Source organism: Cheilinus undulatus, linkage group 6 (assembly GCF_018320785.1).
Source record: "Cheilinus undulatus linkage group 6, ASM1832078v1, whole genome shotgun sequence".
NCBI lineage: Eukaryota > Metazoa > Chordata > Actinopteri > Labriformes > Labridae > Cheilinus > Cheilinus undulatus.
This window is the reverse complement of record NC_054870.1, coordinates 39,329,967-39,351,671: the sequence shown is the minus strand read 5'-3', so window position 1 is coordinate 39,351,671 and position 21,705 is coordinate 39,329,967. Positions and strand designations below refer to the sequence as shown.

General features: G+C 41.4%; 1 protein-coding gene across 2 annotated transcripts in view; it reads left to right on the top strand.

The window, feature by feature from the left end:
- Positions 1–21,705, top strand: part of slit1a (slit homolog 1a (Drosophila)) — a 166,955-nt gene continuing 145,250 nt past the window's right edge. For both annotated transcript variants that reach the window (XM_041789473.1, XM_041789472.1), the window contains exon 1: positions 1–575. In XM_041789473.1, coding sequence (XP_041645407.1) covers positions 367–575 — 209 coding nt within the window. In that variant the 5' untranslated portion in view covers positions 1–366. The remainder of the gene's footprint in view (positions 576–21,705) is intronic.

The following is a 21,705-nucleotide window of genomic DNA, read 5'->3' as shown; positions in this document are numbered from 1 at the left end:
GCAGAGCGGGACTGGCTGAGAGGAGGACAGACGTGTGCACACCAGAGCTCTGCAACTCCACAAAGACAAGAAGGAGGAGGAGGAAGAGTTTGCCAGGAGAAAATAAGACAGCTTTTTTTTATTTTTAACATCAGCAAAACTGTGGTGGATATCAAACCTACATCAAAAGAAAACAACAAAAAGGATTTGCTTTCTCCAAAGGATAATATTAACATGTGCTAGACTTTTTTCTATTCATATTCACCACTGATATAGAATTATTCCACAGGACTAGCGAGGTGTAGGAGGACTTTTGTTTTCTTTGCAGAGAGACAAAGAGAGTGGACAGATTTTGCTGGAGAAAGGCTGGCTGCAGAGGAGGTGAACATGCCCGTTAGAGGAGGCTGTTTTGGGGCAGGCATGGGCAGGCTGGCCGGGCAGCCGCTCTGGATGTGGGTGGTGATGCTCTCTGCCCTGCTCGTGGGCAACGCCAGCGCATGCCCTGCCCTGTGTACCTGCAGCGGCACCACAGTGGACTGCCATGGACTGGGGCTCAAAACCATGCCAAGGAATATCCCCCGCAACACTGAAAGACTGTGAGTACCATCTGTACTCCAACCTCTTCTGTGCATGAGTGTGGTAGAGAAACTCCTTGATAGTGCCCATCTCTCTTCTTCTATTACTCTTTCTGTCCATTTTATCCCTATATGCCATAGCTGGAGTGTACTGTAAAGGTGCACATGACTTTGCTTAGTCTGTAAGAGAACAATAGCCCTGCCTGTAAAGCTCAGCGTGTGCGTGTTGGTGTGTATATGTGTCAGTCAGTCACTCACTGGCATTCCAGTCAGGTATAAATAGGCATGAGGGACTGGAAAGAGCAGGAGCAGATGTGTGCTTTTCACATGTGTCCATGGTTTACTTGTGTATGCAAAATGCATGCATTTTATAAATCCAAATCCACCAGTGGACTTGTGATTTTACTCCACTTTTTTAGTGCGTCACATTCCCAGATTAAAAAGTAAAGTTGTCTCAAAGTTTAATGCAGAAGCACCTCTGCTCTCCTGTTACTCTAGATTGTGTTTTATTTGCAGAGAAAATGTTTCTCTCACTCAAAACAAAAAAAAAGCCTCTCTTTATCTCACTTCCCCTCCTCGTCCCCCTTTTCTTTCACTCTCCTCCACTCCTCCTGGGCCAAAGACTCCCCTCTCCCCCCCCTTCTCATGCCCCTGAACACTCACTCCACAAATTGTTAAATCATGTAGAAAATTAAGCAAATGTGCTACTTAAGTGAGTCTTGCACGAGGATCACGTAGCTGTCTTGTAAAACAGAGGGGGAGGATGTGAGACGGAGAGGAGAGGTGAGGCAGACGCCGGCTTGCAGAGTGGAGTTTTCTCTGTCTATTCTGACATTCCTCTGAAATATTCATCAGTAAATCAGAAGTGAGGAGTGCAAGGGGAAATAGATTGTTCTATTTCAGCTTTTAGAATATCAACCCTGAATAAAACATGCGGTGGGAACGGAGGAAAGAAAGCCTGTGTCAGAGGCAGCGTTGGCATATTTGGAGCTGGCTGCATATTTTATGCTTTTCATATTTAATTTCTAAGAACACATCTTTTTTTTTTTCGCCCGCATGGCGGTCTGCATGTTTCCGGGTTGCTTATACGCACATTGGACATTGAAGCTGAAGGGAAACATGGTCATTTTGTGGTTTCCTTTTACATGAATGGCCATTCACACTGGAAATATACCCTGCCCCTCCACTCAAGAGCATTTCTGTGTTAAAAGTTATTTGTGCATTCATAGGTCATGTACAGCATGGGATTTATCGCTGTAACATCTCTGGATGTTTTAAAGCACTTTGCATTTTAAGCATGACGTTTACAAAGGTCATGTGTAATTTATTCCTGGGTCACCGCCTATTTTTTTAGGTGTGTGTGCTGGTGCATGCGTGTGTAGGTCATGTAAAAGATACCAAGTCTCCACAGAGAGGCACTACTCAACAATAGAGACTCTACTCTTGAGCATGCTGCTAAATAGGGTGATTCATCAAGGTGATTGTGCAAGGCAAAACAGCCCACCCTGCCGCACATGATGGTCCCATGAGGATGTGTAGATTTATGTGTTTGTATTTCTTAAATGTCTGTTTATGTGGTTGAAATTGTGCAAGCGGTACAGGGTCAAAGATGAGTAATGAGGTAGGTGAGGTTTTGAAGAATTGTCCCAGGAGTTGGTTGCCCTGTTAAACTTTGATAAAGTACCCTTAAATTCAGTTCATTTCAGTTTTACTGTTTGAAAGCATTTCAAACACATGTACACTCAACAAGAGAGATGCACAAATGAGTCAAGAAATATATGAAATTTAAAGGCATTGTTATAAAAAAGCTTGCACGCAACTTGCACCATTCCATACAGCTTTCACTTTCATATACTAATGCTGGGGTCTTATGGTCTCATCTACTCCTACAAGAATCCTTACCTCAAACTAGACAAGAAGCACCAGTGAAAAACAAACTATAGCAATACCTGCACTAAAATAGACGACCAAGGCTGACAGTTTTGGATTATTTCTTGTTTCAAATGATCAAGAATTGCAAGAAAGCTGTCTAAATTGAACAAACACATTGAAAATGTTTCATTTCCATACTGAAATTGTAGTGATTTCCACCAAACAAAGAATAAAGTGATTCTATCTCAATTGTCAATCAATTCGGGATGTCAAGGTTGCAGGTCCATGTTTTTCTTTCTTTTTTTGCTGTGATACCATTATAGCAAAAAAAACACAAAACAAGTAAGATGATACAGTATCAAAAATGCACGTCCTAATGACCAAATATGGGGTACTTCTCTTGTTTAAAATGACCAAAACTTGCAGGCAAACTCCCATGTACTGTAAAGCCTGGTTTATACTGTGCAATTTTGGGCTGTCCCTGATAAAAGATGATGCGCAGTGGTGATATCTGTTAACCTGACATGCCAGATGGATGTGTTTCACACTTCCATCTGGAAAACCTTTAGCGTTTGGGAAAGGGCCGAGCCTTTGAAAACAAACTCAGAGGGTGATTGGATGAACGTTCTGACAGTCACATCTTTATGGGCCAATCAGAGCAACAAAACACATAAACGTCATCGCCGCTACCGAGGTGCGCGTACTCAGTTAACAGGAATAAACTGCATAACGCAAACCATGGCGACTGCAGACATGTCAGTACATGACTTTTGTCTTTTTGAAAAGAAAACAACTCACTGCTGTTTTTTGTTCTTCTTTTAATGAAGAAATGTCGTCAAGTTCTGATAAAACTGGAGCTTTAGCAGCATCCCACCATTATTGCACCAGCCTCTTGTTGCTGCTTGCTTACGTCATGACTTCGCCATGCCCGAAAGTACATCTCCTCGTCATCGATTGGATATCTGTGGTCGTGGCTCTAAAACGGTGGCTCTAAGTTGCCAGAGAGACAGGTTGACAGACAGCCATTTTCATGGTCTTGCAACCAAAGATAGCCCTGGGATAAAATTCTGACCGTGTCAGAAATTTAGGATGACCATCTCACAGTGAGACTGCTGCTATGGCCAAAATCGACTAACCAACCAATGGGAATGTAACAAGAAACTACGAAACAAATACATCACAGGCTATTCAGCAGTGTTTAGTGAGACTTGTTATCGTACAGTCTGCACATATTAAACTTGGTTTGTAACCCTGACCTGACATTACCTACATAAATCCTGACACTTACCAGCAGGAAAATGTTTTCTCTTGTCTTTGTATCATTATTTACAAAGCTCCCTCTTCTTTGTTCTAATGATTACACACAGTGATTTTATTGACACGCTCTCACATTCATACCTCAAATTCTGTTTGAAGAAACCAGTCCATATTGTCTTCCTCTTATTACATCTGGAAGAGTCCATTATTGTTTTGTTTTTCTTTTCAGAGCAAAAGACCACTTTCGTCACACAGAGCGCGTCTGTAGTAGCTATGACTCTCTCTCTTTGGCCTACTCCCCCTGACCACCTGTGAACTGGCAACCAGTCTGTCAACCAAGATGGTCAAAATTTTAGTTGCATAGTCTGCCAGGATATTTGGCAAAAAGTCTATGATGTGCTTTTATTTTGAAGGTCGGGACTCTATTGTTGTTAAATCACATTTTGTGTTCCTTCTCGAAAGTAAACTGCAACTTTTTTCATTGAAATTATTTGGTATGATTGAAAATGTTAAGAAATTTGAGTCAAGATTTAGGTGCTGGTGGTTGCTCCTGATGCTAGTCCAGGTGAGAACCATTGCCAGTTTAAGGCAGCATTGGGATTATGACATGAAGTCTTTTTAAGTCTCATTAACTAAAGGAAGGGATTTTCAAGCTTCAGTAAGTTGTGATACTGTTGATCATTAAAACAATGAAGATGGTATCATTTTGTAGCACTTGGGAAATGAAAAGTATGAAGGTTCTGAATTGACCAACCTCTGAATTTGAATAGATCCCTCCTCTCTCTTTAGCTCTCTGAATTTTTTTGTTAGAAACATGACTTATAGGTGCCTGCTTAGCTCATTAGAGCAGGCGCCCATATACAGAGGCTACAGTCCCTCAGTGCACTGATGGAAGGATCAATTCCTGATCTCTGCCCTGATTGGTGCATGTCTTCCCCCAACTCTTTCTCCCCACATTTCCAGTCTCTTTTCAGCAGTTCTATCTAAATAAATGCAGAAAAGCCTAAAACATAATCTTCAAAAAATATATGACTGAAGATCTGGTTTTCTAAAGCTTCAGTTCTTTACCGTTCTATAGGTCAGTGGTTTCCAACCTTTTTCCTCGGAGCACCCCCCCCCACACACACACACACATTTATCTAAGAAAACCTGAGCTCTCCAAGACACACAGGAAAATAAAGTGATGCATAGCTGTCAAAAATCAACATTTTTATAATTATTTCACAGAAAAACAATATGAAAATTGGTCTGCATAATTTCCATGTCAATAGACATTTCCACAAAGCATGCCGTGTTTTGTCATGGTTCAAGTTAATGTGTGCAAATCTAATTTTGATTACCTTAGAGCAGACCCCTGCCCCTCCTGAGATCTTAGGGCACCCCACAGGGGATCTTGGACCCCAGGCTGGAAACCAGTGCCATAGGTCATTAACAATCAAGTGATTGTATCCCTTTGAAACAAACAGAACCAAAGTATTGATCCTTAAACGCAAAATGCTCCAACCTCACAGCAGAGATATAGAAAGTGAAAGACAAAAAGATGAAACTTCTCTCTTCCTCTCTGCTTTTCTGTTTGTTTAGTGTGGAAATAAAGAGTGTTTCTGCTCTAGTTTAGGCATGGCAGTGCTTTTGGGAGATGGAGTGTGTGTCAGAGCAGGAAGGGGTTGCTTAAGGGGGAAATGTGTTTGTGGGGCGGGGGTGTGTATACAGGGGGTGTTGGGACAGACAGCAGAATCCCATTTGCACTTGTCAGTGTGGGTTTGGATCAGGTCTGACCCCTGCGCTCCTCAGACTGAAAACTGTAATGAGACTGTGAGCTCCTCGTATTAAAATGACACCCTGCCTCGTACGGGCCACCGGGTGCTCCCTCCCCCTGCTGCTGCCTCTGAGCATCCATCGTCTCTCTGCATCTCTCTAGGGCTTGTCTGGATTCATCTATGGTGGCACATGATAATCCCATTGATTTCAGGTTGAATTTCAGGAGGAAAATCAGCATTTAGAAGGCTGATTAAAATGACTGTAAAGGTTGATAGTGAAGCTCTAGGTGGACAGGTATTGACCAATCCTGCTTTATCTCTCTAACAGCCCTGCTGCTTAGATTAAGCCTGGGTCTCATCTGTGAATGAGTTGATTTGTAGAAGGGGCGGTGCTCTGTGTGAGTCAGTGTGTGCTTTCATCTAATTACAAAAGCAAGTGTATTGATGATGTAGTTTTAGTGCCAGAAAATACCCTGCACTGAGATTAGGGGGCATGTTGGAGCCCCTCCAGACTAGTGAAGGTGGAAGCTGCACACCATATGTGTGTATGTTTATGCTTTCATGCATGCCTGTATAAATCTGATGTTGACTTGTGTTTGTTCATAAACTTGCCTCCATGTGCGCGCATGTGTGCAGAGAATAAGAAATGCTAGATGAAACACACATGAGGTTTGGTGGTGGTTGAAGAAGAGGGGCTCCCTCGCTCCCACAGCCATGTTTATGCATTTGGGGTTTGTGTGGGAGGTGTGTGCATGTGCATGTGCCAGGGAATGCCTGCGGTGTTTTTGGCACCAGCTCATAGCTGCTACAACTGACAGCTCACCGGCCACCTGATCCATAATTTACCCTGACAAGACTGAACACAGCCCGGCCACTAGCTGCCAACTCTGGCTTTTTGACTCACATAGAAAGAACGAGATGAGAAAAGACGCAGAGCTGAGGTGAAGAGTGGAGCTGCGAGGGTCCAGAGCAGGATGGAGGTCCCGTAAAGAGAGCCTGGCACAGTTACTGAGATGGTTAACACTAATGAAAGGATTACAGCACCGAGGAGTGAAGAGACGTGTTACTCTGCCACAAAGCTCATAAATGAATAAACAAGATCATGTTATTTATTATAAAGGGTGAAATAGGTCGAGCCCCGAGGCAGACTTAATTTCATGCCGGTCCGTTTTTCACAGACTAATATATCCGTCCTCATAACGGGTAATCCCGTGAGGAGTGATAATGCCTGGAATGAAGATCATTCACAGAATGTTTATGCTCAGTGGAGGATTGTGAAATTACAGGCCTGGGACTCAGTCAGTCCAATTTACTGCCTGCACCACACAGCTGTGGTCTTTTCTTCTGCTCTTAATACTGAGGTGGACGCTAGAGCTCGCTGCCTTTGGAGATCAGTGTTTCATAAGCTGTATCGATAAAGATGTTCCTATACCTTTATTCTTTTCTGATCTTGATCATTACATCCAAAAAACTTGGAGTAGACTTCCTGAGCACATCAAAGCAGCATACTGGCAGAAAAGCAGGTGGAGTTGACTATATATAGAACAAAGATTTAATACCAGCCAGGCAATACAAATGCAGTTTGTCTTCAATGTATATGTTTTTGTCTTGTTTATGATAGCCCATGTCTTATATACAGTAGCTTGCATTTTGTGTCCTTGCTGCTGGCAAGGCAGAATGTCCATCCATGATACACAAATACCATCTAACAAAACTTGATATTCAGTGTTCTGGACAGGATCATGACAACTGATACTGACGGATCAGTACATCAGGATTCAAGTCTTCGCTTTGACTCAGCCACTCCAGAACATTCACCTTGTTGTCTTTAAACCATTTCAGTGTAGTCTTCGCTGTGTGCTTCAGGTCATTGTCTTGCTGGGAAATAAATCTTCTCCCAAGCTGTATTTTCCTTGCAGACTGAACGAGATTGTCCTCCAGGATCTTTTTGTTTTTGCCGCATTCATTTTTTCCTCTACCTTTACAAGCCTTCCAGGGCTGGCTGCTGAGAAGCATCCCCACAACATGATACTGCCTCAGAGTGGGGATGGTGTGTTTGTGGTGATGTGCAGTGTTTGGTGTCCACCAATGTGTTCTGGTGGCATCATTTTAGCCTCATCAGACCAAAGAAATTTCTCCCACTTGACCATGGAGTCCCCCACATGCCTTCTGGTGAACTCTTGTGAATATTTAATCTGAGTTTTCTTCATCAGTGGCTTTCTCTTTTCCACTCTGCGATAAAGCTTTGACTGGTGAAAAATCCAGGCAACGGTTGTTGTATGCAGAATCTCCCATCTCAGCTGCTGAAGCTTGTAACTCCTTCAGAGTAGTCATAGGTGTCTTGGTGGACTCTCACTGGTCTCCTTTCACAGTCACTCAGTTTGTGAGACCGGCCTGACATAGGCAGATTTACACATGTTCCAAATTCCTTGCAATTCTTGATGATGGATTTAGCAGAACTCCGGGGTATGTTAAGTGCCTTTGAATTTTTTTTGTATCCATCCCCTGACTTATTCTTTTCAGTAACCTTTTCTCTGAGTTGCTTTGAGTGTTCTTTTGTCTTCATGGTATAATAGTAGCCAGGAATACTTATTAACCAGTGACTGGACCTTCCAGACACAGGTGTCTGTATACTACAATCACTTGAAACACATTCACTTCACTCAGGTGATCCCAGTTTCAGTAACTGTGAGACTACTAGCATCAGTTGGCTGAACCTCTGTTGAATTTTCTCTGTAACTTTAAAGGGTCAACACCCTGCTATTTCATACGTATATTAACTCAAAAATGTCGATACATTTCAATAGGTGTTTTCAGGCAATACAGTCTGGTAATTTCTTGATCCATGGTGTTGAAAAGGACTGAAACTCTAAAAAAAATATAGATCTACAGTCCTACACTTGAACAAAAGCTGCTGTAAGCGAAAGAAAAGTTCAGGCAGTTGGTGAAATGAATTGCTCAATATTGAGTGCCTGGGACGTCTTCTGTGTAGCAGTTGTATTAAAATAGATATTTATGCTTGTTAAAGTTTAATCTCATGACAACCCTGAGGTGGTACCAAGGCCTTTTTGGCTCTGTTATCAATAAGAGAACATCTTGTGAGTCCTCATGCTCTTTTAAATTATGTGGTAAAGTTGATACAGTTGGCCAATAATTCCTCCTCCTCTGGCACATTTTCATGTTTAAACTGGTCTGAAAAGTTCAGCTCCTTTTTTCACATTGAGCATAAATGTACCATGATGCTTGTGTAAGAAAGTGATGAGAGACTGCTGAGCTAAAGCCAGCTGCTTTCTGTCTAAACTCACTCTACACTCTCTAGCCTTGTCTCCTGATAAGCCCTGCTACTTTGTGGAAGTGTTTTAGAAACACATTCATCTCACTGAACCCATCGATAGGATATGTGTGTGTCAAAAATGCTTTCCAACACTAATGCAGGAGCTTTTTGTACTTATGCTCGACATGCTCATGTGGGATGCGTGTGTGCATGTGCATGATTGCTTTGCACGCCTATCTAAGAGTGTCTGTATCTCAGCAGACCGTGAAAATTGAATTTGGAGAATTCACGTAGATCACCTTTCATCTCTCAGAAGTCCATCTTTCCTTTTAACCCTTCTGGCTAGTCAGGGAGAGGCTGGCAATGGAGAGTGAAGGGGTGGGTGATATTTAAGAGTGTGTGTGAGAACACACTCCTAACATTGTAGATATGCCTTTATAATCCCCATTTCACGCTGGTGGAGATGCTTTTGATGTGATGCAAGTTTGAGAGGAAATTATGGGCAGCGACCAGATGCAAGGGGTGCTTGTGATCTACATCTGTCTGTCTGCACATTTTTCGCATCAGTGCTACTTTCCATGAGGTGTTTTCATACAATCTGCCAAAATCATTCTAAATCTAAAAAAACTCTAATAAATCTGTGTTCTTTTATTAATCTGTAAATATTATTTTCCATAAAACCTGCAGAGAGAGTCAGCGGTCTACAAATATCTTCTTTTACAACCAGTGAACTAATTTAAAACATTTGGTGAAGTAACACATATTACAATAAAAAAGTCACATTCAGTTAGCTTAAAAGAGCAAAATTTAGGCTTATGTTGCATATCAAACAAAAAGAATTGCTTGATTTTTGAGAATGTTTCTCCATTACATCCAATTTCTCCTCCAATCCTAGTGGAAAAATCTGATCATTATTACTGCAGCAGCCAGGCTTCACCTTAAAACAAAATCATCTGTTATGTATTTACAAAATTTTGTTTAAAACCAAGACAAAAATATTGTTGGATCATGATTTTTTATTGTGTATTTTGAAAAGAAAGGAAAAAAGAAATGTTGAATTTAAAAACTGATCTCACTGAATGAGAGCCATTAAAGCAACATTTTGAAACTTTTCAACCCCACAATAGTTGTTTTCAAGTTACATTGGACTGTGTGATTCCTGCTCATCACTGTTCAGGGGGCCTCACCATTGCAGTTTTGCAGTGAAATTTCACAACTCATTTAAACACAAAAATGCTTTTCTAGCTCAGTGTTGTTGTAACTAAGATATCTGCTGAGAATTGTAATTTTTCCACTGGAAATTTTTTGCTTCTACAGCCTCGAATTTCTCATGTATTAGTGAGTATAATGCAGCATGTCCTGCTTATGTGCACCACTGATGGAGTGTTTTGGTCTGTAATTTCCATGTGAACAGTTTTGGATACATGCACGCATTTCCAGAACTCACAGTATATTTGTCAGTGTCTATAGCCTGTTAAAATAAGACTTCCTTTTCTGTTTGCGGTCAGACAAACTGAATTGCAGACAACATCATCAGACAGCCTGTTTCAAGCAATGATGTTCAGTCCAGATGACTGCAAGTTTCCTCATGATTTTCTAGAACTGTCACTTTAGGTTGCAAATCTTTGGTCTGAACAGTTCAGTCATTTCAAGATGGATGTCAGTCCCATGTCCACAGAGTGCCCTGATTGCTTGCTTTCAGCACTATATAATTTTACACATTTCTTTTTTGAGTGTCTTCAGATTATAAGGTACTAGTTGACACTGGCCTCATTTTAGCTGAAGGTGAGGTCATGCCCCTGCAGATTTTATCTATAACAGACTGAGACATAATGTTTGGCTGTATTGCTACCAGTACTATTGTTGTCTCGTGCTTTATCAGGAGAATCTAACCAAGTTTATGTCAAAACTAAATAAACTGATCTTACACTGAAAAGTAATATTATTTTTTCCTTGTTGATCTTAAAGTTGCCTATCTACTGTAACTTTGGGATTGAACAAACCTGTCTAAGCTAGCATATGATGAACTGTCCTCTCCATTTTGGCCATTTAGCCACAGCCTATGTACAGACTGTAGATGTTAGTAAAGTCACACCCCAAATGAGGTCACTGAATGCCAATGTTTTACTTCTTTAGGACAGGGTTGTCCAAACTTTTTCCACTGAGGGCCACATACAGAAATATGTAAGGACGTTGGGGCCACTTTTATATCCACAAGATGAAGTATATGACATTGATTTGGTCAGAAGCAGAATAAAGGAGGAGCTGGGGTGGAGGAGGGTTGTTAGAGCAGCTTGCAGAGAGAGCAGCAGAGTGTGGCCAGGCAAGAGAAGTTTAAATAAGGCAGCATGAGAGCGATTGACCAATAGCAGGCTTAGAGCAAATCAGCTGGCCATCATTAGATCAGCTGACTGGGGCAGAGCTTGACTCTGTGACCTGCCTGAACTGACGCTAAATGCTCAATTGAATGGCTGACAAGGCAAATAGACAATCACTTCCAGTTTTTTGGGGATACCAATCAGATAACAGGGGGTGCTGTTTGGCCCTAACTGCTACTGGCTCAGCCCTTGGAATATTATTGGTACGACTGAAACTCATCAGGGAGTTAGAAAACATTATTTTGATTGCCAATATTCAAATGTGGGCCATATTTCATTTTATTTCTAGAATTTGCTGTGGGACAATAAAAATTGTTCCATGGGCTGCATTTGGCTCATGGGCCATAGTTTGGACACCTCTGGTTTAAGGCATTAGTTGTGTAAAACATGTGATTAGACAATTAATCATCTCAATAAAGGGCTTTCCTTAAAATATGACACAACAATCAAGCAACAATAAAAGAATATAAAACAAATAAAATATCTTATCAGTTTTATGTGATTAAGGTCTGTGCAATTAAAGTTAGACTGTTAAAGATAGAAACAAGAATTTGCTAAAATATTGCATAAGATCTAATAAAAAATACTGAAAGATTATTTGCTTAACCTGCTTAAGAAAGTCTGTTTTTAGAGGAGATTTACTGTGATTGTGCTGTTCTCATTTCTTGCTAATCTTTCTGAGGTGGTGAAGAATTTAGATATCAGCCTGATTACAACTATTTATTCTTTGTTCTTCCAGATCAACAGAGTGATTTAAGCCCACATGCAGCATCAATCAAATTAGCAGCCATCAGTACACATCTGTCAGGCAAACATCTACTCAGTCTTCCTCATGGAATAACTGAAACATAATAGATGTAGCGGAGCAGATGTTGAGTCCACATGATACACTCTCAGTTAAGTGTGGCATTCATACAGCCTGAGTGCCTTCATGCGGGACTCTGAGCCACAACAGAACCTCAGCGTCTGTCACTGAACAAACTACAGATACTGTACAAACCATGAAAGACCCCTCAGTCCCTCAGCCTGGTCTGTGTGGGTTCTTTTTTCACCATTACACATTGGAACAGATGTTTAATTGATTGCCTGGGAGAGTGTCATGAGTGAGTGTTTGATCAGAAAGTGCTGTGTGCTACTTTCTCTCCCCTTTCTTGCCCTGGTTTCTCTTCCACAGCTCCCACTTTTTCTTTCTATCTGTTTATCTAAGAGCAGCAAGTGGTGCAAAGTAAAAACTTTGAGAGTCTCTGTCAAGGTTGTTGCCGTAGTGGGAGGGATGTGTTGAAGTGTAAAAAAAGGCTGAAATTTTGGCTTTTACGGGCAGGTAATTATGAAATGACAGAAGCTCTGCAGATGTGACAAGTCTTGTTTGGGTCAAGGCCCTGAGGAGGAGTGTGGCAGTGTGCATGTGTTGGATCTGCTTCGTGTTTACCTCCTCTATCTGTTATCTAGCCTCTAAAACCTGACTGAGCAGAATGAAGCCTGTGAACAGCCTATGAGAGTAGCACAGGAGGCCGGACAAATGATCGTGTTTCTTTTTCAAAACGACAAAACTCCCTGAGATATCCTCAAATCTCATGGATGAGCTGAGAGTGTTCATGAAAATGGCTACTCACTCCAACCTTAGACTGGATATATACTAGACTAGACCTTTCTCTAACTCACCAGTAAGTGTGCTCAGTGTCAGCTTTAAACTGTTAGGACACAACCCATAAACATCAGCAACTGCCATCTGTAAATGCACAATATAATTGCAGGTGGCCGATGTTTGCCAAAAGGCCTGATATCAGTTAATAATGATGTTAAACCGATGCATCCCTAGTTTTAATGCCTGCAGAAATTTGAGAGATTGGAGGAAGAGGTGTGCCAAATATGCACCAAGACCAGGGAATTGATCCCACGACCAGTGTGTTGAGGACTATAGCCTCTGTGTGTGGCTGTATGCTTTACCAACTGAGCTAAACCAGCGCCCCACTAGATGATTTTAAGCCTGTTTTTAGGCCTGCTTTATCCCCCTGCTTGGTGACCTTATATGAGGCTTGTCACACTCCATCATTAATCCTCAGGTATAATGTTGATACGATTGTTTTACTACCTCAGATCAAGTTGGAACCTCTCATTCTCATTCTTTTCCTCTTTTTTGCTTTTCGCTGCAAAATAGAAAGCACACCAAAAGACAGCCATGCAGACTTAAATATGCCTTTACACATTAACAATACAGAAGGCCTCTCATCTGTAAATCAACTCTTCTGCTCATGATGAGCAGCGCAGCCCGCTGCATCAGTATGCTGTTATTTCTTACTGTCAATACATGGGGTATGGCACGTTGGATTGCGAGTGAAACTTTTTCAAAGTGAGAGACATGTTGGCACAAAAAGATGAAGAAAAGAGTAAGACACACTACTGTGTGTATGGGGAGAGTATGAGAAGCCATTAGATGAAATATTTCAAGTTAACCTAAAAGATATTGGCCGTATATTAGGGTCATTATGGTGATGATGTAGCTTAATGTTCCATGACCATCTATCAATGTATCAAATGTGGGCTGACACGCCCACAAAGTCGTGAGAAATGGTCTAAACTGCCAAAATAAGCTTTTCTGAACAAGATTGAAAATCGATATGAAGGGCTATTTTCACTCAGAGTGTTGTGGCTGCTTAAAGACACATTGACTTGAGATAACATATTTGAATTGTTTTATATTTCAGGCCAAGTTCCCAGAGGCTTTAAGATTTAAAACCGTCTGGTGTGTCACCAGCTTTACCTGGGCATTTGTCTGCTAAACCTTTAATAGAATTTCCAAAAGGAATCAGGATGAGCAGCAGGAATTATTCAGGAAAATGTATTTCGTGTGAAAGGTTGAGGCTGATGATGTTTATATCCTGCAACCCTTCACAACTGGTTGGACCTTTGAGCACATAATGACACGGCTGGATAATCTTTGTCTTCTCTGTTCTTTTCCACTCTTTCTTGATAGTGTGAATGTCTTCTGTTACAAGTAAACCAATTTAAAGGCAAAAACTGTCACTATAGCACCTGACTGTTGCTTGATTTGAATCTTGGGTATGTCATGAACACCGCAGCGACTTCTGCAGGTCCTTTTTCATCAAGTCTTACCCCTCCTGTTCACCCGGGATCATCTATCCTGGTGAGGGACATATGCAAGAGAGTAAGTCAGAGTTTCAAGGACTGGCTGTCCTGAAAATGTTTTAAGATTGCAAGTGTGAAATGGGTTTTAGACGTCTGTGCATATCCATGCATATTTGTTCACTTGCTGACGCACATACTCATTGCAAATGAAAAGCCAAGGGTCTTAAATGCTCAATTGAAAGCCACATTTCAATCGAAGGGAATGTTTCGTTTTAGCTGTGCAGAAATCTGACCTCTTAGTGTGGATTGAAGTGTTCCAGTTGGGTTTAAGAGAGTGTTATTTTGGTCATGGTGGTCTGCTTTCTCTCTCCCTCTCTTTCTCAGTCTCTATCTTTGAGTAGGCAGCAGACCTGGATGGTACCGCCTGGATCTGCAGCTCTGTTGGACCAGTCAGTATGTAGGTCACTTTCTCCTTTCAGTCTCCCAGGCCTCAGCTCTCCCCTGACGTTTCCCAGACAGCCCGTCAGCTCTTCACAGCTTCTCGTCTCAACACCCCACCACACTGCTCCACACCGTCGCTTTCCGGCAGCTAACAACGCTGTCAGAGCGGCTGCGTTGTCTTTCTGACTCTCAGCGTCTCTCTCCTCCTGCGTGTTTCACGGCTGTCACGTCCATATGTCCTGGAGCCTGCAGGAGGAGAAAAGCTTCACTCTTCCACAGCTTCTCAACCTGTTCACTTCATTCATTAGTGAGAGTGTTTGCTGGTGTGGGCTAATAGCATTATCAGTGTGTGGCTTTAGTTAATGAGCATCCATGCTCAGGCTGTACCTCAGCTCTTCGATTATTTGATTGTTACCACAGCGATGAGTTTGTGGAGCAACTGATCTTCCATCAGCTGGCTTCTGTCCTCCCTACCAGGCCAAAGCTGTTCAGGACAAATGGTCCTGTGGCGCTCACAGCCGCGAGACAGAATGATGCACTGCAGAAATAAGCACCTTAATGAGTCGCTCATGTTTGATTTCAAAGAGGAGAATGAGGTGTGTTCTGATTTCATTCAGTCCGTTGGTCTGGTCATGGTTTTTAGTCAATGAGCTTTGGGCTAACAAGCACTGAGACTCATTCATAGCTTCGTGCCTCATTTGTCACACTTGGACTCCCGAAAAATTTGAGAAATTTTAGGGAGGCTGTACCTGAAAGCTTCCTGTGTTGCTTGTTCACATATGTCCCTCACAGAGGGGAGTGGGGAAATTATCCCTGGTCAACAGCAGGGGAATTCTATGGAGGTAGGAGATAATGTGAAAATGTGGATGTTGAAAAGAAAGATGAAGCAACAGAGTGATGCATTAATGACAAAATGCTATGTGTAATTTGACATATTCACAGTATCAACAAAAAAACTGAGAAAATATACTGGTGAGTGGACATGCATAAAGATTGCACCAGTCATGGCTGCAGGATGTAAAGGTTATCAAACCCTTCCACTTCCTCAAAAGGATTTTGCCCTGAATATTTCATGCTGCATTCACACATTAGCTCACCCTGACTCTGTGAAAATGTAACTTAATGTATGGCGGGAAAAATTAATTGCTTGTTGATGTCAAAGAAGAATTGGTGAAACTGTAAAGGCACAAGCTGCAAATAATGTAGCTAAAATACAGTGTCCATGAAACGTATTCACCCCCTTGGAGGTTTTACCCTCATGGTCAATATAATTTGACCTTTGTTACTCTATCTTTACAAGCCTTCCAGGGTTAGCTGCTGAAAAGCATCTCCACAGCATGACGCTGCCACCACTGTGCTTCACAGTGGGGATGGTGTGCTTGTGGTGATGTGCAGTGTTTGGTGTCCGTGAAACATAGTGTCTTGTAGGACAGCATCAGATCAAATATCTTTCTCCCACTTGACCATGGAGTTTCCCACATGCCTTTTGGTGAACTTTAGTCGAGATTAAATCTGAGTTTTCTTCAATAGTAGCTTTCTCTTTGCCACTCTCCCATAAAGCTTTAACTGGTGAAGAACTGGTTGTTGTATTCAGAGGCTCTCCCATCTCAGCTGCTGAAGCTTGTAACTCCTTCAGAGTAGTCATAGGTGTCTTGGTCTCTCTCATTAGTCTATTTTTTGTGAGGTTGCTCTGTTTGTGAGGATGGCCTGAGCTAGGTAGATTTACACATGTGCCTTATTCCTTCCATTTCTTGATGATGGATTTAACTGAACCCTGGGGGATGTCCAGTGCCTTTGATTTTCTTCTATTCACCCCCTGACTTATACTTTCAACAAACTTTTCTCTGAGTTGCTTGGAGTGTTTTTTTTTTGTCTTAATGGTGTAATAGTAGCCAGGAATAGTGATTAACCAGTGACTGGACCTTCCAGACACAGGTGTCTGTATACTACAATCATTTGAGACACATTCACTGCACTCAAATGATCCCCATTTCACTAGTTGTTAGACTACTTTTGCCTTTATTAGAGAGAGAGATAGGACAGTGGATAGAGTTGGAAACAGGGATGAGAGAGGGGGGAATAGCATGTGGTGAAAGAGCCAGCCTTGAACCCAGGCTGCCTGCATACATGGGGCACAACCTAACTACTTGAGTGGCAGTGTTGGAGAGCCACATCTGAGTAAAGTTACTGTCATGTTGTCTATAACACTCTATTTTGCAGAATCTGTAAGGCTGTACAACTTGGTTACTGCATGTGTCATGCTAAGACACAATAATGTATCTGTGCACAGGTCCATGTGGACTTGGAGCGGTGAGAGTGTGGTCCAGCAGGGAACTGGGGAGAGGGGAAAAGTATGCTTCAGGTATGAGGCAACAGGCCCTAGTGTGGGGGCACCCTCAGTTTGATATGCTGTAATGTTATAAGCAGGATAATAATGGCCATGAGTCTGAAAGCCATTTGAAGACTTGCATCAGAATAAATCATTTTCATCTGTTTTTGCATGATTTTCACATATTTATCTTTTTGTCTTAGAAAATCAAAACAGTTTTTCTGTGATAATGGTGAAATTCAGTAATTTAAAAAAAAATATATAAAACCAGCAATATTATCTCAGTGTAACCACATAAATAAGTCAATAACTTCAGGAAAAAAAAATATTACTCCTTAACCCTGAAAAATAAAGAAAAATTAAATGCACAGGTGTCTGAACTGGGCTCCCTCACTTAAGTATTTAAATGGAAACTGAATATAAAGGAAATTAGGGGTAAAGAGTGTGCTATTTTCCACTTATTAAATGCTTTAGTCCAAACATTTCAACATCCAATCCCTGCTTTATTTCAGCTGTTCTTGTCTACTTGTCATTACAGCCTGTGAATAAGTTCTGCAGTTGTTTATGACTGTGACATTAAACTATTAAAGTCAGGCTTAGTACCAATAGTGACCCACCTTAGTGAGTCATGTCTGTCCACAGAACTGGGACAAAGTTTTCATCACAAAGAAGAAGAATGTGTGGCTGAGGATCCTCTGAGCCAAGAACCTTAAGTGTTGGGGAAATTGAGCTCCAATTAGGTCTTCCCTGTTCGCTGTCTTCAACCTCCTGAGACCTGAGTTTTTGTTTGGAATGCATTTGTAGTTTTTCCCATTTATATGGGATAAATAGAACCTGTAAAGTTCAAACCTTCAGCCCATGCATTTGCGCAGGATATTTTTTTATAACTAAAATGATATTTGCAAATTTCCAAAAGGTCCTATTAATGTAGAAAATGTAGAACTGGATAGGTTTTTGAGCTTTTCGGATATGTGTTGGCCAGTTGTCCAATTATGGTCAGTCTTAAGTCAGTCATAGAGAGAGACATGGTGTTGTCATTTCTCTAGTTGTTTTGATGATTGACCACAAGGACTTGTTAAGGCCAAGCATGAACAAAATTTCCTATAGAAAGTTCTGAATTTCCTTCCAGTTTCCTTTCCAAATCCACAAAAATTACCCCAGATTTCTATGATAATTATTAGACATATTTTTCATGTATACCATAAAAAGAACCCCAAAATACATTCAAATATTCCCCAAGTGTTCCAGTTAAATGTTGTCACAATGTCTTAACACTATATAAATTCCCCAATAAATTCCGTGTCAATAAAAAAGGTCAAGCAAATTCCCCCCAAAATGTAGGCAAATTCCCCCTAAATGTTCTAATTAGATACCTCTATCAGATTCCTCTAAATTTTCAAATGTATTTTCCTAAAATTCCAAAAATTGAAAAATTCCATCAAACATCCTCACAAATTTGCTGAAATGTCCACGAGAATTCTTGAATATCTCAAAGCAAATCCTCCCCTCAACATCCCAGTTTTATACCCTTGAAATTACAAATACATTTCCTAAATTCCATGAAATAATGAAGTTTCCCAAAACATCCATACAGATTCCCTGAAATTTCAGCGAAAACTTGCTGAATATTTCAAAGCATATTCTCCCCCCAAAAATTCAAATTAAAAACCCTTAAAAATATACTAATACACTTTCTAAATTTCCATGAAAATTCCCAAAAATTAAAAGTAATATTTTCCCTCCAAAGGTGTATAAGGAACTCTCAGAGTATATAATCATATTTACACAAAAGTACTTGAAATTGTTTAAACAAGCTCCCCAAAATATCAAGAAATCCAAACAAGGGCTTGAACTTCTTTGGAAATTCCAGACGATTATCTCATGGATTCTGATAGCAGAAATGATGACTGTGTTGCTTGAAAGCCCAAATGTAATGTCTTCATATGTCCATGTTAGGTCCTAGGAGGTTAAGTAACTCATCTTTGAATTACCAGTAAACCCAGTCTTTACCAGTCAACCCAGCGATTGTCTCACAGTGACTTCATCTGTTGTTATTAAACAAAGCACATGTGGATGTTTGCATCTGTTCACAGTCCTTAGTGAGTCATTGTGTTTGCTTATCTTCCCTCCAGTCTCTGGGTTTATTCCTTGTATAGCGTTCCTCAATTCAAACCAGGTCCCCTTCAGCAGAGGGACCCCAGCAGCTGGCAGAAATAAACATAATGAGTTTTTCAGTGTTGTAGCTACGCTCTGAGCCCCTTTGAATTATAGAGATGTGGAGCGTAGTTGCCGCGTGTCCACCCGAGGGAAGGTACACCAGGAAGTACTCACAGGCATCAATCAGACAGGGATGGAAGATGAAGAGGGATTAGATAGTGATGTTATAAATCCACTTGCTCTCCAGGAAGTGGGTATGTGCCGGGAATCCTTGCAGAGTTTCCAGAGGAAGGAATGAGTTTGACTGATGAAGCTAGATGTAGAAATCTTTTGTTGTAGGAACTGTGAGTGGTACAATATAATCTCTGAATACAGCTTCCTGCAATATAAACAACACCCGAAACAGTGCTGCTAAATATCTGTCCACAAAAAGGTAAACATGATGTGCTGTTTAACTTAACTCATGCAAAGCAAAGAAATAACAAGGACTCCTATAGCAGCTAATAAACAGCAGATTTGTCTTAAAGGAATTTATACCATGTACTTTTAGTTTTGTTTATATTTTCAAATGCAGGGACTAAAAATAAAGGTTAATTTCCTCTGCAGTCCTTATGGTATTTTAAGGTTAATGCAACTTAATACAATATGTGAGTCATCAAATGTGTACACAAAGGTAATTAGAAACATACAAGGATGAAAAGACAGAGGAAATAAAGAAGCTTGCTGAAATTGTTTTTTACTTCCAAAAATCTGCTTTTTTTGGCTCTATATCCTGTTTCTCATTAATATATGTTGCCTTAAAGTCAATACACAGACAAGCATCACTGACTCCAGTTTAGAGAAGTAACTGTTTTTAGGTATATTACCAAAACTCTGAGGTGGTAGAGAGCAGGGATGACTACAGAAGTTGCCAAGCCCCTGAAAGGTCTATAGAGAATGGGCTTTCCCAAGTTGTGCCTTAATATTATCAATGCATGCTCATCGGATCAGTGGCTTAAAGGGCCAGGCCCTTGGCTAGCTTTCACCTGTGGCCTGGCTTCCAACAGCATTAGAGGCTGACAGAACAAGAGTTTGTTAGCAAGTTTAGGTCAAATGCTTTTGCCAGCTCCCTCCTTTTTCTCTCCTTTTTTCTGGAATCCCAACTTTCCCTACTGGCCTAGTTGAGTACAATGGGCCTGCCCAGATGTCAAATTTATATAAAAGGCTGGTGCAATTTTAAGAATTGCTTGGAATTAAGATGGACGTGTATATATTTGAAAGATTAGTTATTAGGCTCGCCTTTATTTGAGAGACAGGACAATGGATGGAGTAATAGAAAAAGCTCCACAGGTCAGATTCAAGCCCAGGCCACCTGCTTTTAGTGCTTGAAATTCTGTATATGGGTTGGGGCAACAGACATTCTTAAAAAACTATATTTTTAGCTGATTTCTATTATTTTTTCAGTACCGTCATCGTGAGGCAGAGGTGCATCTTAGCTCCTATGCTCTTCAGTACCTTTGTGGACTGGATAATGTGACGGGTAACAGAGGCAGTGAATTGTAGAGTGTCATGGCGATTTCCAGATCACTGATCTGGACTTTGCTGATGATGCTGTGATCCTTGCGGAGACTGTAGATGTCCTTGTGGGGGCTCTTAACTAGCTGTTTGAGGAGGCTAAGGCGTTGGGAATGCACATCTCCTGAACCAGAACAAAGATCCAGGCATTCAGGGATGCCTTGGATGCTGCCAGTGAATCTGTATGGAAGTTGTAGAGCATTTCACCTTCTTTGGCAGCGTAATCCATTGATCTGCTGACTGCAAGCCTGAGATCAACTGCAGACTTGAACTTGCGTATGGGGTAATGGGTTCACTGAGCAAGACAGTGTGATGCTTCCGGTGTCTGAGCATGCGGACGAAAGTCAGATTCTTTCAGCCCTTGGGCTTTCCAGTCTTACCATACTCTTGTGAGGCCAGGACGTTGGCTGATGGCCAGAGGCCCAGGTTGGACTCCTTTGTGACAACTTCTCTTCGGTGCATTTTCGGGTATCACATGCCTGCTGACATGCTCAGGAGAGCAAGGATGGGGTCAGCTGTCTGACACAGGAATGGGAACTGCACTTTTTCAGGCACCTGGGCCTGATCCAGCTCACTGTATACTGGGGGCCCAGGACCTGGTGGGCTAGTCCAGACACCAAGGGCACCTACAGGCAGTGTGGATGGGGCAGCTTGAGGATGCCTGGATAGATGGGGTATGGGCCTGGTGGAGCAGAGCAGTACAGTACCAAGGTTGATGCAACAGATTTCTATGATGGAATGTACTTTGCAACACAATCATCAATGGTTTAAATGCATACATTGTGTTATAGTGCAAACATGAGACATAACCAATGTTGCCATTAGCGTAGGAGAGTGATATGTGACAGACAAAAGCTCAGTCATCACTGTGTTTCACACCAACACTAAAGAGCAGCTAGGCAGGAAGCCTAACACCACCTGTTTGTGTCAGTGTAATTAATGAGGCAAGACATGTTCTTTCCTCTCCAAGTTTAATGTGTATAATAACAGCAACAAGCAGCGAGTGTACTCACGCTGCACAGCGTCTCTGTCTAGCATGTCTAGG